At 50.4% G+C, this 14,652-nt stretch overlaps 2 protein-coding genes across 6 annotated transcripts in view; both read left to right on the top strand.

The window, feature by feature from the left end:
- The first annotated feature begins 3,634 nt into the window (after nucleotides 1-3,634).
- Nucleotides 3,635-10,732, top strand: LOC126646086 (serine/threonine-protein phosphatase 4 regulatory subunit 3B-like). The gene is made up of 11 exons (XM_050327139.1): nucleotides 3,635-4,192; nucleotides 5,086-5,163; nucleotides 5,953-6,066; nucleotides 6,595-6,711; nucleotides 6,927-7,058; nucleotides 7,741-7,843; nucleotides 8,318-8,476; nucleotides 8,643-8,812; nucleotides 9,141-9,277; nucleotides 9,737-9,800; nucleotides 10,588-10,732. Exons 1-11 carry the CDS (start codon nucleotides 3,653-3,655, stop codon nucleotides 10,663-10,665), a joined length of 1,692 nt encoding a protein of 563 aa, XP_050183096.1. The 5' UTR covers nucleotides 3,635-3,652; the 3' UTR covers nucleotides 10,666-10,732.
- A 1,866-nt stretch (nucleotides 10,733-12,598) lies between these two features.
- The window catches only part of PPP1R12B (protein phosphatase 1 regulatory subunit 12B), a 117,288-nt gene continuing 115,234 nt past the window's right edge, over nucleotides 12,599-14,652 (top strand). For 3 of the 5 annotated variants that reach the window (XM_050327105.1, XM_050327104.1, XM_050327103.1), the window contains exon 1: nucleotides 12,600-12,958. In XM_050327105.1, coding sequence (XP_050183062.1) covers nucleotides 12,671-12,958 — 288 coding nt within the window. In that variant the 5' untranslated portion in view covers nucleotides 12,600-12,670. Of the gene's footprint in view, nucleotides 12,959-14,652 lie in introns of all 5 variants that reach the window. The other 2 variants (XM_050327102.1, XM_050327106.1) reach the window with 2 other exon arrangements.

The raw sequence follows: 14,652 nt of genomic DNA, 5'->3' as shown, positions 1-14,652 counted from the left end.
TCGCGGGGCGGCGGCGCTCGGAGCCATCCGGGACTGATGTCACGGGATCCAGCGGAGGAGGGCACGGGCGGGACAGCCCCGCCACCGGCCCGGGGACTCCCCGACACCCACCGGCCCCGGGACCCCCCTCAGCGGCGGGTCCCTAAAGCCCTCAGGCCGGTTCCCAAGCGGATGTTGCCTTTGGTGGCATCTACCAGATGTTTGGCTCGGTGTTCTGTTATGCCGGACGTTTTCCTCTAAATTTAAATAAGAGTTGCAAGATAGGAGAATGGACTGAGAGCAGCCCCGAAGGGGAAGGACTTGGGGGTGTTGGTGAATGAGAAGCTCAGAGCGCCCCAGCCGTGTGTGCAGAGACAACACCCGCACCTCCCTGCTGTCCATGGACCCTCTGTACCCTCCAGCAGTGCCCTCCGAGCCAACACATTCCCAGAGCAGCCTACAGAAAGTGTGGCTGCAGGGCTGCAAAGCTGCTCTTTCCCTTTTTCCTGTGTGTTTCTGTGCCAGGGCAATACAGGAGCACAGGAAGGCCCAGGACCATGTGAAAAACAACCCCAAGGCTCCAGGTAATGCTGTTTAAACCATGAAAAGCTGAGGGTGGTCCATGTGTAGGCCCTGCAGACTGACCCAGCACTGAACTGTCTGTCCAACCCTGGTTGCATCTCCATACTCACATCCCCCATCAGGACTCCACATCCCAGTCTGAGTTTGGGTGTTCCCTTGTATGATCATCTATGTCTGATTTGCAGCTTGTTGGGGTACAAGTTCCCATTCTCCATGCCCTTGGGAACCATTCCCCTGGATCTGTCCCCCTCTGGCATTCCCCCTCTACCCATGGAGGAGGGCAAGGAGGGGAGTGGGAATACCCTCCTCGATCCCAGCAAACCCCACACAGGGAAACCTGGACAGAGAAAGGATCTTCCCATTCTTAGGCATTTTTGGTGTCCTGAAGATCCAAAGAAGATCCAATCCATGGATGTTCTGTTCCCTGGACCTGGAGACCAACAAAAGGCAGCCACTTCCAGGAGCAGCTCCTCAGGTTGCTCCATGAGGGGAAGTCAGGAGAAGAGAACAGATTTTGCTGGTGGCTAAACTGCTTCCCACCCTGAGCTGCTGCCCTGGGAGCCCCTGAGGCTCATCTGTGCTTCATGAGGATGTTCCAGCCCCTGGAGTAGGTGAGGATGCTCCAGTGCTCCTGATCACTGTGCCCATGGACAGGATTGCCAAGCCAGACCAGGATGCAATTGGCAAAGGCCCCTATTTAATGTCTCGTGCCTGGGCTGGGCTTTTTCTACTCAAAAAAATGTAAGTAGCCATTAAAGAAGAGGTATCTGGTAGGAAGAGGCTGCTGCTGCTCTATGGGGCTCATGGAACCCTTCTGCACTCACTCTGCTCTTCTGAGCCACCACGGCTCATCAGGGGAAGACAGTTCACTGGCAGGAGCTGAGGAGCCCAGAATGTTCCAGCTGCTGGGAGTGTGTTACTGAAACTGGAAGGAAGGGAGAAGGACTGGGAGGGCAGCAGGGAGGGGCTTCCTTTGGACCTGGAAAACTTGCCATTAGATTCAACAGTAATTTTGCCCTGAACTCTGGATTAAGAAATTCCTGGCACAACTTGAGGCCATTTCCTCTCGTCCTGTTGCTTCCTATTTGGAAGAGGAGTCTGACCCCAGAAGGTCCTCCCTGAGCCTCCTTTTCTCCAGGCTGAGCCCCCCCAGCTCCAGACCCTTTCCCAGCTCTGTCCCCTTCCCTTCACTCAGGGTGCCTGGAGCTCTCAGAGCAGTAGGTCCGGCGGCTGCAGCTCCAGTCAGACACCAGTGGGTTCATGGAGGAGCTGCCAGAACCTGTAAATTTGAAACTAAGGACTAAGCAATAATCGTCAGGAGGGCTGTGAGAGCTCTGGGACCCTGGCACAAGGAACACTAAAAAAAAATATCAAAATTATCAATCAAAATTATAGCGATGTGAAAGTTCCCTGAAAACAAATTCATCCTTCTTGGAAAACCTCAGAAGGCAAGAAGCTTTCTCAGAACTTTATGCAACTCTTCCACCACATTGGTACAAGGTGTGTGCAGGGTTACAGGCATTAGAGAAGAAATGTTATGAGAACCTTTGCTTCTCTGGGCATTTAAAGGTGTGTTTAAAGAAGCCCTGGGAAAGATAGTGGTGGACAAATGCATGTGATAGAAGAAATGTAATATTTCAATTCCTGGTTTCCCCCGGTTCACCCGAGCCCGGCCAGTGGGGTTGGAGCAGAGCCCCCCCCAAGGGAACACGGGTGTCCCTCCGGCACAGCCCCCCGGGCTGCTCCCTTGCAGCTCCACCTGCTGCAGAGGGGAAGCTTTGGGATGAGATGTTTGCCTTGGCTTCGTTGCGCCTTCCCCGAGCCCCCTCTCGTGGCTGCGCGTCCGTCCCGTGGCGCTGAGCGCCCTGCGGGGCTGGCTCTGCTGGGCTGGTGCCGAGCATCGCTCCCGGTACTCAGAGCACTTCTGGTCTGGCATCGCAAAGGTCGGACAGCGAATACTTTGGCCAGGAACAGGAATAGAGGCTCCCTGCCATCAGCCAGGAGGAGTAAAGGAATAACCAGGCATACAGGACTGTGTGGATTCGATGTTTAGCAGGGGACAAGTGGGAAAAGCTCCTGATTGTGACTGGCCCAAAAGCCCTGTGTATCCTTGGCACTGACTACCTCAGGAGAGGGCACTTCAAGGATCCAAAGGAGTATTGGTGGGCTTTTGGTGTAGCTACTGTGAATACAGAGAAGATCAAACAATTATCTACCCTGCCTGGTCTATCAGAAGATCCCTTCATCGTGGGATTGCTACAAGCTGAAGACCAGCAAGTGCCAATTGCCAGCAGAAAAGTACAGTGCCAGCAATATCCACCAGCTGAGATCCATGACTCCCATCCATGAGCTAATTCATTGACTGGAGAGTAAGGGAGTGACCAGGAGGACCCTTTAACAGCCACATATGATTTTTTTATTAATAAATTCAGTTAATATCCCCAATTCAAGTCTGTTTTGGCCATGATGGTGTATGGTGAGGTCTCTCTCCTTATCTCAACCCATGAACCCTTTGTTCTAATTTCTCTCTGCTGTCCAGTTCTGGAGGCCAGAGCATCTTTGGTGAGTGCCAGGGTCAACTCACTACACATCTCCAGGCCTGGGGAGTCCTCAGTCTCTCTGGGCAACTTGTGCCAGGGCCTCACCACCCTTAGAGTAAAGAATTTCTTCCTAATACATGATTTAAACCTGCCCTCCCTCAGCTTGAGGCCACTGCCCCTTGTCCTGTCACTGCATGACGTGGGCAAAAGTCTCTGTCCAGCCTTCCTGTACTGGAAGGCTGCTGGAACATCTCCTCTTAGCTCTAGAAGTTCTCTCCTCAAGTTTCAGACGTTGGTCGGTCATTCCGGAACGTAGAACCTTAGGAACCCTGAGGGCTGGAGATGAAGGTGCAGAGCATCCCGGTGCAGGTGACATCACAAGGAGGCTGGAGACAACGGAACACTGTGGAAGCTTCAGGGGCAGAGCAAACAGGAGGCAAGCGCAGCGCGAGCTTCTCTCTGCCTTCCCTCTTGCTCCGCGTTCGGATTTCGACGTCCCGTGGAAGTCACCCCCGTGTCTTTCTGTGTCGGAAGAGGAACATCGGCAAGAAATGCCTTCAAAGATCGACCTTCCTCCCTGTGAGACCAACAGGCTCGCAGACGTCGCCGATCTGATCACCTCTGCCCTCTCCTCACGCAGCCGCAGAGAAAAACTGGGGCTGGTCATGAAGAGGAAGGGCTATATTCCAAAACTATTGCAGCTTTTCCAAGCCTGCAAGAAGTCCAAGACCACCAAGGCCTTACACCAGTTGAATGGAATTATGAAAGGGATTCTGCGCCTTGGTAAAACAAGCCTGTTTGAAGTGATGTTCTCTGAGAAGTATATTATGGATGTCATCGGATGCCTGGAGTACGATCCTTCGCTGGCTCAGCCCAAACACCACAAGCAGCTCTCCCGTCAAAGAGCCAAGCTTAAGAAGATCGTTCCCATCAAAGACCCCAAGATCCAGAAAAAATTCCACCAGATGTACCAGGCACAGTATATTCAGGCTAACTTCTTGCCAAATCCGCCTGATTTGGGAGAGAATTATCCTTTTGTCCTCAATTCCTTCATCCGCCGCAAGAAAGAGGAGATCTTGCGAGTGTTGGAGGTAAGTGGGTTTGATCTGGTCTAAAGGGGTTGGGCCCTGGAGCTGTAGTTTCCAATGGATCACAGTTAATCCCACGTGCTTTCACTTGCACAGTGTTCAGAATGTTTCCCCTTCTTCCTCATATCTTTGACTCTGTGCTTTAGAAACAGAAGATTTCAGGTGAATATCTAAATATTTTTTAATGGATTGTAAAGAGTTTAAAGTTCTTCTCTTTGATTCCTAATCCTCCTTTTGAGCTGGTTTGTACAGGTGTGTAGGGAAAGAGCAACTTCTGGTATTCCAGATCAGGGAAATTTGTGATGTGTGTGTGTGTAACAAATTCTGAACCTGCGATTCCAAAGAGCCTGCTCAGAGAGATTGCCACATCTGCCTTCCATGGGAAGGAATAAAAAAAAAAAAAAAAGCCAGTAATTGTCCAGAGGTGCAAAGCAGAGTGTCTGTAAGTTGATTGTGAGGAAGGTTAACAGGGATGTAGCTGCAGCAAACCGTGAATTTGGTCACCCTGGTCCAGGTGGTTTGAAAAGATGCTTTGCAGGGCTGCAGATCCCAAAGAGGGAAAGGGATCCTGTGGGATGTTCCCAGTGGAGTGTGAACAGCAGGTGCAGCACGGGAGGAGTTGTGTCTTGGCTGGTTCTTTGTAGTTGCAGTTTTATCTCAGCTTATCCTGTGGGTCTGGTCTCCTGGACCTGCTTCTGCTGCATGGAGGGAATGCTGAAACAGTGACCTGGAAAATGATCCTGCCGGGTGTGTACTCTGGCATTTGCCTTTTTGGGGATGAAATGAATGGAGGTGTGGAGAGCTGGACTTTGGGCAGTGTGGGATCCCATAAAGAAGGAAGTTTAGCCTTCTCCAGAGGCACTGTGTGAGTTGTGTTCCTTTTGTGTGTCACGCAGAAAGACGAGGAATTTTTGTCTGACCTTTTTGCCCAGTTAACAAATGAAGATACAGCTGAGGACGAACGACTGGAATTGGTAAGTCCGTGCTCTCAGTGGTTCCTCGAATGCTTGAAAATTAGAGAGATGAAGTAGAAAAAGTGAAATCGTTCCATGAGTTCTTTGAGGTCACTGAAGTATTTCTGGAGCCCTGGAACCACATCCAGGGGAGCTCAGTCTTCATTTAAGTACCCACTACAAAAATCTTTCTGGCAACATAAGCTCTGATTTATTTGTGGTAAATAATGATTTTACTGTGCAGAAAGGACTAGCACTGAGCTGACATCGATTCCAAGCTCTCCTTTCTTCCCAGTGCCCTTCAGCTTCCCAGATCACTGACTTCCAGTCATATCAGCACTGCTTTGGTCACTGTGCTTTACTGATTCAGAGAGATCTTTAAAGTCCAGTGACTGAGGATTGTTCTTTTATATATGTATTACAGATTGTATTTATCCTTGAACACATTTAGCTGCCTAAATTCCTTGTTTAGTGCTCACTTTCAGAGAGGAAGGCCTTTTATCCCTTCAGACCTGGCAGGAGAATCAATCCTTCCTAAGCTGGGGTGATAAAACAGCTACAAGGTGACTGTATTTCTTTCCAAGCTCAAGCCCAGCACCTTCATTTATTCTTTTTCTGTGTTTTACTTTGGTTTACTTTCCTTTATTGATGTTGGTAAATGCTGGACGAGACAGAACTAAAACAATACTACTTTGTAGGAAGGTACATCCCAGCTAGGACTCAAACTCTGCTACAAATTGGAACCATTTCCTCCTTTCAGAGACTTTTCTGACTCAAATACACCTGAAATTATTTTTTCTTATGCATCAGGTTAACTTTCTCAAGGAAGTCTGTACCTTTTCCCTCATGTTCCAAAAGAAGAGACAGAAATTTTTACAAAGATCGATCAAGTTGGGAATTCTTTCAACTCTTGCAATTCTAATCGTAAGTGAAAACTTCAAGTGGATTTTAATCAAACTAGAAAATCCCTCAGCCACTGAAGCAGGTTTGGGGTCTGCTGAGCACTTCTGTGTCAGCTTGCTGGGACAGCTTTGCTCTGCTGAGGGTGGAAGCTGGTTGGAATGTTCAGAACCCAAAAGCTGCCCACAGCTCTCTGAAGGCCCTGACTTGGGTGCTCTGGAGATTTTTCGTGTTGCCATTGCAGTTGTTGTTGGAGCAGGGCCAAAGAAGGATTTTTAGGTAATCTCGAACTGTCAGCTGGTTCCTACCCAAAAGATCCTGTTGTTAGCAGATTAATATGTCTTAATCAGCAATGGGAAAATGCTGAGTGGGGGAAAGATGCTGTTGGTTTACTGCTGTTTTTCTGTAATATGGTTACATATATATTTGTTTCTCATAGAAACTTTGTCATGAAACACTCCCAAACCTTTTAACTCCCTTTTCTTTGTAGCTTTACCTGATAATAAATCCCAAACTTGATTTGCCCTGGCAAATTAATCTCTTTTTTGTTAGGGAATGGATGATCTGCAAGTTAGAGGTGCTGCCGCAGACATCTTGTCTGACCTAGCAGGCTATTGTCCATTCATGGTCCAAGAATTTGTAATGAAAGAGGCCCAGCAGAATCACCTTGTAAGTAAAAGTGGGTTGGAGTTTGTTGAATAAACCAGCCTTAGGGCAAGCAGGAAGCAAACCAGCCAAACAAAATCTCCATCTTTCTATTTTATTGTAATTTTTATTAAAACAAACAAACAAACAAACAAAAACCACGATGAAAACCAGGGAACTAATTCCACTCGGCTATCTAATTATTCTGTGTCTTCTTTGTTTGGGTTTTTTTTTTGCAGGATACCAACCTCATCAGCGTGCTCACTGAGCAGCTGATCCGCCGCCACGGTCCCGAGTTTGGGGAAGCTGAGCAGTTGACGGATCTGCTGTGCACTCTGCTCGATCCAGGGAACCTGCTGCCCACAGCTAAGGTAAGAAAATGAGAAGGGCTGAAGACACATCACTGTCTCAGCAAACCTGAAACCCTGAGATTCTCTACTGCTGATTTTGTGGGCAGAGGGTAAAAGGAGTTTTCGTTTCTGGGTGATTTCTTGGGTGCTGTGTGTGGTCTGGTACTGAATTTAAAGATGCTGTGAAACAAGCTGAAGTTCCCACTCCCTTTGCTCAGGAAAGCTCTGTGTGTGGGGCACTGGGATGGGATTTGTTAAGCCAAGCAGCGCTGGGTTTCAGTGACACAGCCCTGTCTGGGCAGAGCTCCTGTTGGCTGGGGGAGAAATCTAGAAAGAACAGAGTCCAGGAGAGTCCCTGAGAAACCCAATCCACGTTTTAATCCATTGGAATGTGCAGGAATAGCTGTGAAAAGGTTTGCAGGTTGTCATGACATAATTCCTGCACTTGAGAATGGTTTAAGGGCACTTTGTCAAGCACTTGGAGTCACTGGTGGGTTCCCAGGATATATTTGCACCCGTGACAGTGAGGTTGGCTGATCTTTGTTGAGTGCAGACAATGCTGCAGGTCCAGCCAGAGAGAGATCCAGGCAGAGTTGAAGGAGCCAAGAGAATTCTTTGTAGGCTGTTTCTGCTGTTACTGCCCTTTCTTATTTAAAAGGTGTATGGGAAGGCCAGTGTTTAAGGAAATGATTCTCTGTTTTAGGCTGCACAAGTATTTCAATTTCTCAACTACTTCTACACCTGCTGTCTTCCTGTTCTGACTGCTCCACTTTCGGCCAATGCAGCAGAAGGCACATGTGAAATAGGTAATGAGAATTTTTTTTTCCCCCCCTTTTAGGCTTTTAATGTTTATCAGTGACTGACAGTGCTGATCCCAGCAATCAGCTCGTGAGGGTAGCTGGAAACACACTTGGGGAAAGTGCTTTTCCCCAGGCATCCATCCCTGCTGCTCCCCCAGGGACTGGAGTTCTTGTGGGCAGCAGTTTTCAGCCCTGTCTTGCAGCTCTGAGTGTTGACAGAGCCTGATGCTGTTCTTTGGAAAAGATGCACCTCCTTGATGTGTGGCCTTAATGGTGTAGCAGTTTGACTTGTATAATTTTAAAGAATATTTGCTGTAAGGGCAAAACCAGTTGTGTTTTGTTCTGACCCAGCGTTCCGCTTCCTGAAGCAAAAGTCCACTAAGAACATGTCAGGAACTGTAACAGGAACTGAGTTTGGTGTGCATGACAATACATTATTTGGTTTGTTTGCTTAGTTGAAGGCATTAATTTTCCTTGTAGATGACCATCAAACGGCAAAACTGCTTTCCCTAATTTTGAAGCTGCTCACATATTGTTTGGAATGGCACAAGGAGCACATGAGGCATTACGTTATCAGCAGGGATTTGCTAAGAAGAGTCCTGGTCTTGATGAATTCCAAACACACATTTCTGGCCTTGAGTGAGTATAGAACTGTGGTGATTTCCTTCTTCAGGGCTTTGTATGACCTGTGTGCAGGGTGTTCCAGTGTCAGTGGACACCTGAACTCAGAATTCACGGGAATGAATTTCTGGACTGGAGCCCGGGCATGTGGCTATTAAATGCTTGAATTTCTCTCTTCATACAGATGCTTTTCAGTTTATGAATAAGGTAATTTGCCTGAGAGATGAGTTCTATAACCATTACATCACCCAGGGAAACCTCCTTGAGCCGTTTTTACTTGCTGTGTTGGAAAATGGAGCTGTGTATCAGCTGCTCATCCCGACTGTGATTGAGCTGTTGGAATTCATCAAACTGGTGAGTTCAGCAGCAGCTTCAGCTCTGACATGTCTGGGCCCTCTCAGGGCAAAAGGTAAAATGCAGCTCTCCCAGATTGCACCATCCTGGTTGAATGGCAGTGTCACAAGTAGCGCTAGGACACTGCTGAGTTTCTTGTCCATTTCCATGCAAAGCTTCCTAATTATTTCTAGATTTCAGCTTTTCTATTAAGGATAAATCCAGTTGCTTCACAACTGTTCTTTACTTACTGGCCAAGGAATCAGTTCCTTTCCAAATTAAACTCAAAGGTTTCTGAACTTCTGCCTGGGATCATCTGAGACTGAAACCCTGGTTTGTTTTTCTGCAGGAAGATGGCATGTCCCTTAGTGGATACCTAGTGGACAACTTCTGTCAGGCACTTGGATCTATCAACTACGTTCAGACTTTTGGACTGAAGACAAACAATGAGAAAGAAGAGCAGCAACAAGAGCAGAAAGTGAGCAGGTAGGCCTCAGTTTGTGTGTCCTGAGCCTGCCAGGGACTGCCATTCTGCAAGGCTGCTCCTTGATTTTTAATTTCCCAGAGGGCAGCAGGAGCACTGGGCACTGGGGTTGGGTTTCATTCTTGATGAAAACTTCTTGGATTAGAGGAAAGTCCCATCTGCCTTTCCTCGTGGCCTCCTGTAGTAGAGCTGATGCTGGTCAGTGGATTAATTGTTCCCTTCAGAAAACTCTCAGCTTCTGAAGAGCAGAATCTTGCTCTGTCCCCTGAGTTGGGATTCACTCTGCCTCAGTGTCAGATGGGGTGCTGGTGAGCCTCCCAGTGAGGGCAGAACTGGGGATGGAGTTGGATTGCCTTCTCAAGTGTGCCCAATTCCCTCTAAAGCTAAGCAAGGCATTTCTGATCCTGGCTGAGTCTGAAACAGCAGCAAAGCTGGAATCACCTGTCCTGTCTCTCTTACAGTGTCCCACACCGTGGCTCCCCTTCAAAGAAGGCGACCCTGAGGCCGGCGGTGGCGGCCCCCAAGGTGGGAGAACTGGTGTGAGGAGCTGTCCTGGGTGGGACAGCAGAGCTGTACTGGGTGTGACAGGCAGGGGGCTGAGGGAGAGAGAAACTCACCCCAAGAGCTGCCTAGGAAAACCCTGGCTGCTTTGGGGGAAGGGTTAAGGAAGGACTGGGTGGGGCCAGAGTCTGTTGGTGATCTGGTGGCACAGTCTGATCTCGCATCTTCTGTGTCATTTAACTGGTGCCACCCCTCGGCTTTGTCCCTGCCCAGGTGCTGCTGTGTGTGTGTGAGGTACAGATGGGATTGGGATTTGGGGGAACTGTGTCAGTGTCCCCCAGCTGGGGGGGTTACTGAGTGTTTTAAAGCAGACCAAGGCAGTAATGACAGCTCTGTGGTGCCTGACACAGCCGTGCACTGTTGGAGTCTCCAGCCCGTGAGCTCCTGAGCAGCTCCAGCAAAGCGTGGCAGGAATTTGATTGCCCACCCCTAAGGCTGAGTAGCCAAAGGGATCTCAGGGGGCATGTTGGAGTTTGTGCCTGTCCAGCTGGGAGCTTCCAAAGGGATTTTGAAACAACTGTGAGGCCACAGCCAGAGGAGCAAGGAAGCTCCAGTACCTTTTGCAGCTTGAGGTTCAAAACCACTCTCAAACCATCTCCAGACCAAGGGTCTTGGAATGCCAAAGGATCTCCCAGGCACCTTCTGCTGCCTACTGGGGTGTCCTGACAGGCTGGCTGGGGGGGTGTGTACTAAAATTGCACATTGGTGGGTATTTTTCTCAAGGTGAGGATTTCCTTTTTCTAATTGGCAGAGACGTCTACAGATGGATTGTACTGACCACGAGGAGGAGGAGATAGTTAAAAGGAAAAGAGCACGTCACTGCTGTTGAAGAAAACACAAAGTCTGGAAGACGAATTGTCATTTAGGGTTTCTAGTTCTTCAAGTGTTGAGTGTTAAGTTTTTGGAGTTAGTTTTAATTGTAGTTACTGTTTGGTAGAAGATAGGCTTCTGTAGATTTTGTTACTTCAGTAGAGTTTGTTATGTAAAAGATAAGAAGATAAGTTAGCTTTATCTTCAAGTTCTCATTGTTCTGGTTTTAGACTGTTTGTAAGTATGTTTAAATATTAATAATGTTAAGTTGTTGAAGTTAGGATTTTAAATTTTCCTCTGTAATACGTTTATTGAAGAATGTTATTTTAATAAAAGGTTCTGTGAAAGTTGACTGGGTGTGTTCGTTCTCTTTTCCTGGGAGTCCCTGTGGCCGTCAGGGATGGAATGCCACGGGCAACAAAGGGGGATCTCTCCAGGCTTCGTTACAATTCCACCAAAGCCAAAAAGTCCCTGGGGGGTTATCCTGAAACTCTGCTGAAAACTCCTGGAGTTGTTTTAAGAGGAGCAGCCCCTCAGCTCAGACGAAGCCCAGAGCGATGCTCGGCACCAGCCCAGCAGAGCCAGCCCCGCAGGGCGCTCAGCGCCACGGGACGGACGCGCAGCCACGAGAGGGGGCTCGGGGAAGGCGCAACGAAGCCAAGGCAAACATCTCATCCCAAAGCTTCCCCTCTGCAGCAGGTGGAGCTGCAAGGGAGCAGCCCGGGGGGCTGTGCCGGAGGGACACCCGTGTTCCCTTGGGGGGCTCTGCTCCAACCCCACTGGCCGGGCTCGGGTGAACCTGGGGAAACCAGGAATTGAAATATTAAATTTTTTGTATCACATGCATTTGTCCACCACTATTTTTTCCCAGGGCTTCTTTAAATACACCTTTAAATGCCCAAAGAAGCGAAGGTTCTCATAATATTTCTTCTCTAACGCCTGCAACCCCGCACACATCTTGTACTAATGTGGTGGAAGAGTTGCATAAAGTTCTGAGAAAGCTTCTTGCCTTCTGAGGTTTTCCAAGGAGGATGAATTTGTTTTCAGGGAACTTTCACATCACCGTGATTTTGGTGGTGGTTTTTTGGAGGGGTTTGTTTGGGGTTTTGTTTGTTTGTTTGTTTTTGGGTTTTGTGTTTTTGTTTATTTTGTTGTTGTTGTTTTTGCGGTTTGTGTGTGTGTGTGTGTGTGGTTTTTTTTTTAATGTTTCTTGTGCCAGGGTCCCAGAGCTCTCACAGCCCTCCTGACGATTATTGCTTAGTCCTTAGTTTCAAATTTACAGGTTCTGGCAGCTCCTCCATGAACCCACCGGTGTCTGACTGGAGCTGCAGCCGCCGGACCCGCTGCTCTGAGAGCTCCACACCCTGAGTGAAGGGAAGGGAACAGAGCTGGGGAAGGGTCTGGAGCACCAGGAGCGGCTGAGGGAGCTGGGGGGGCTCAGCCTGGAGAAAAGGAGGCTCAGGGGGGACCTTCTGGCTCTGCAATCCCTGACAGGAGGGGGGAGCCAGGGGAGAGTCCGGCTCTGCCCCCAGGGATCAAGGGACAGGTCAAGACGACCCAGTGTTAAGCCGCGCCAGGGGAGGTCCAGATCGGACATCAGGAGGAATTTCTCCGTGAAAACCTCTGTCAGGCATTGACAGGTTACGCTCACAGGTCCCGGGAGATCTTTTTTTCTCACCCTCAGTGATTCCCGGATTGTGGAATTCCGTCCCTGGCCGGTGGGCGGGGCCCGCAGCGATGGCGCCCAGCCCCGCGGGCGCGGGGGCCGCCGGGAGTTGTAGTCCCGGTCGCGCCCAGGTGCGTGCCGGCGCGGGGGCCGCCGGGAAGCCGCGGCCGCCCCCGGGGTGGGGGGGGGCAGGTGCGGCACCGCCCCCCCATTGAACTACATGTCCCGGGGTGCTGCGGGGCGCGGGCGGGGCGGGAGGGGGGGGGGCGTAGCGAAGATGGCGGCGGGGGCGCTGCGCCCCGCTCCGGGCTGAGCGCGGCGCGGCCCCCGCGCGTCCCGTCCCGTCAGAGCGGCGGCGATGTCCGAGCCGGAGCACCTGGGCGGCAAGCGAGCCGAGTCGGCGCGGCTGCGGCGGGCCGAGCAGCTGCGGCGCTGGAAGGGCTCCCTCACCGAGCAGGAGCCGGTGGCGGCGGGGGGCGGCCGCGGCCGGCACCGCGGCGCGGGGGGGTCCCGCGTCCGCTTCGAGGAGGGCGCCGTGTTCCTGGCCGCCTGCTCCAGCGGCGACACCGAGGAGGTGAAGCGGCTGCTGGGCCGCGGCGCCCGCATCAACACGACCAACGTGGACGGGCTGACAGCCCTGCACCAGGTACCGGGGCCGGGGGGGGCTCCGCGGGGCCGGGGCTGTCGGTAAACAAAGGGGGACGGGGCGCTGCGAGCCGAGCCCCGCTCAGCCGCTGTCACGGCACGGCCCCGGGTGGCCTGTCCTGGTCGGGCAGCGTGATGTGCCGGGCTTTTGCGGGGTTATTAAGGAGCTTAATTAGCAGAATAAAGGCCGAGAGGGGCTGTCAGGGCTGCCCGGCCTGGCCAGCTGGCCGGTTTGTTAATTTTTGGAAAAAACTTCTGCCTTTGTGAATTCGGGGTCTGCTGAAATAGGAGCGATGTTGGGAAAAATTTTCCCGAGGGAGCGCGGATTTTGCAAGGTCAGGAGTGTGTCTGGTCAGCGCCTGTGTTGTGTTTTATCGGAGTTGCCTTGAAACTCCCCCAACTGCTCCTTTGGCAGGGAGCAGAGTGCCCTCATCCCCGATAAGCGACACAGATTCTAGTAATTAATATTCAGCCACACGCGCTGAAGATGGTACAAGGTGGTCCCAGGAATTGGCTGTGGAGCGGTAAAGGCTTGGCTGTTTAGAAACGTGTGCTGTGTTTCATCCATAGCCTTTGCCGTCCTTGTGTAAATGAGCAGGAATGCGAGGGAGCATGTGAAATTGCCCCCCCAGAATATTGGGAAACCTGTTGCTATCTAAGACGGATGGAGAATTTAGCAGGGCATGTGAAATCAGTGTCCCACATTGGTGCATCTGGTCAGTGAAACGAATCTGGTTTGGATCCGGGCCAGCCTCGGGAAGAAAATTTTCTTAGCTCAAGATCTTGTAGATTAAGCATGCAGTGTAGCAACAGGAGCGGGAAAAGAGGCACCATCAGGAATAACATCTGGAAATAATGTGTTTGTAAAGAATAACACGTTATTAGCACAAATAGCAGGACAGTCGCTGAGCTGATCAGGATTTCTTCTTCGCTGGGCTGGTGTTACTGAAGCATTTGGGACGTGTCAGCTGGTTCAGGAGCTCGCTGGCTCCTGTGAGGGAACAAGGGGAGGGAAGATTGATACATTTTATTCTGGGCTTCCAAAAATAAGTTATGAAGCAAAGAGCATGAGAGCTCACAGACCATCAGGTTGAATAAGACTTCAGCTGGCAAAGCAGTGAACTTCGTGATGGCTCAGCTTTCTTTTTGGTTGGTTGTGGGTTTTGATATAGCAGAAGCAAGTAAGTTACACTGCACAAATACTCTCCAGTCTGGCCTGTGTACATTTATTAGCAGATAAATGAGTAGTCCTAGAGATATTGGTAAGAACCAGCTACTGAAAAGGGTTTGGACAACCAAGAAGGCTGAATTTAAGGTGGATGGTAGAGTTGGGATGACTTTGTGAGGGCTTTCCAACCAGGATTGGTTTTGATCTCCTCAGAACTGCCTGGGCCTCTTGCTGATGGAGGCAACGTGACCCTTGGCCAGAGGTGTCTGGTGAGGAGCGTTGGACTCGTCCAGCAGCGGGCGATGAGCTCAGCAGGGTCACGCTGCTGAGCCCATGGTGAGCCCTGTATTGACAGGCAGGCTGCACATTGAATTCTGCCTATGTAAAGGGTGCAGAATTGTGTTATTATGTGTCTTAGGAGCCCAGTATCGGGTGACACTGAGCAGTAACACCAAGGGCTTGATACTTGGAAGAGCGTTTGGGTGAGTGAGCAGTGGAGCAGATGCTGGCGGTACCAGCCAGCTGCT

Source organism: Myiozetetes cayanensis, unplaced genomic scaffold (genome assembly GCF_022539395.1).
Source record: "Myiozetetes cayanensis isolate MyiCay16 unplaced genomic scaffold, myiCay2020 scf32, whole genome shotgun sequence".
NCBI classification, from domain to species: Eukaryota; Metazoa; Chordata; class Aves; order Passeriformes; family Tyrannidae; genus Myiozetetes; species Myiozetetes cayanensis.
Note: the sequence above shows the minus strand (reverse complement) of the source record. Positions and strands in the feature narration are given on the sequence as shown.

Excerpts from the sequence above, each read along its gene's own strand:
- LOC126646086 (XM_050327139.1), top strand. The coding sequence starts at position 3,653 with ATGCCTTCAAAGATCGACCTTCCTCCCTGTGAGACCAACAGGCTCGCA. Across the intron at positions 6,067-6,594 it reads CAACTCTTGCAATTCTAATC|GGAATGGATGATCTGCAAGT; the intron begins GTAAGTGAAAAC and ends CTTTTTTGTTAG. Across the intron at positions 9,801-10,587 it reads CGGCGGTGGCGGCCCCCAAG|AGACGTCTACAGATGGATTG; the intron begins GTGGGAGAACTG and ends TCTAATTGGCAG.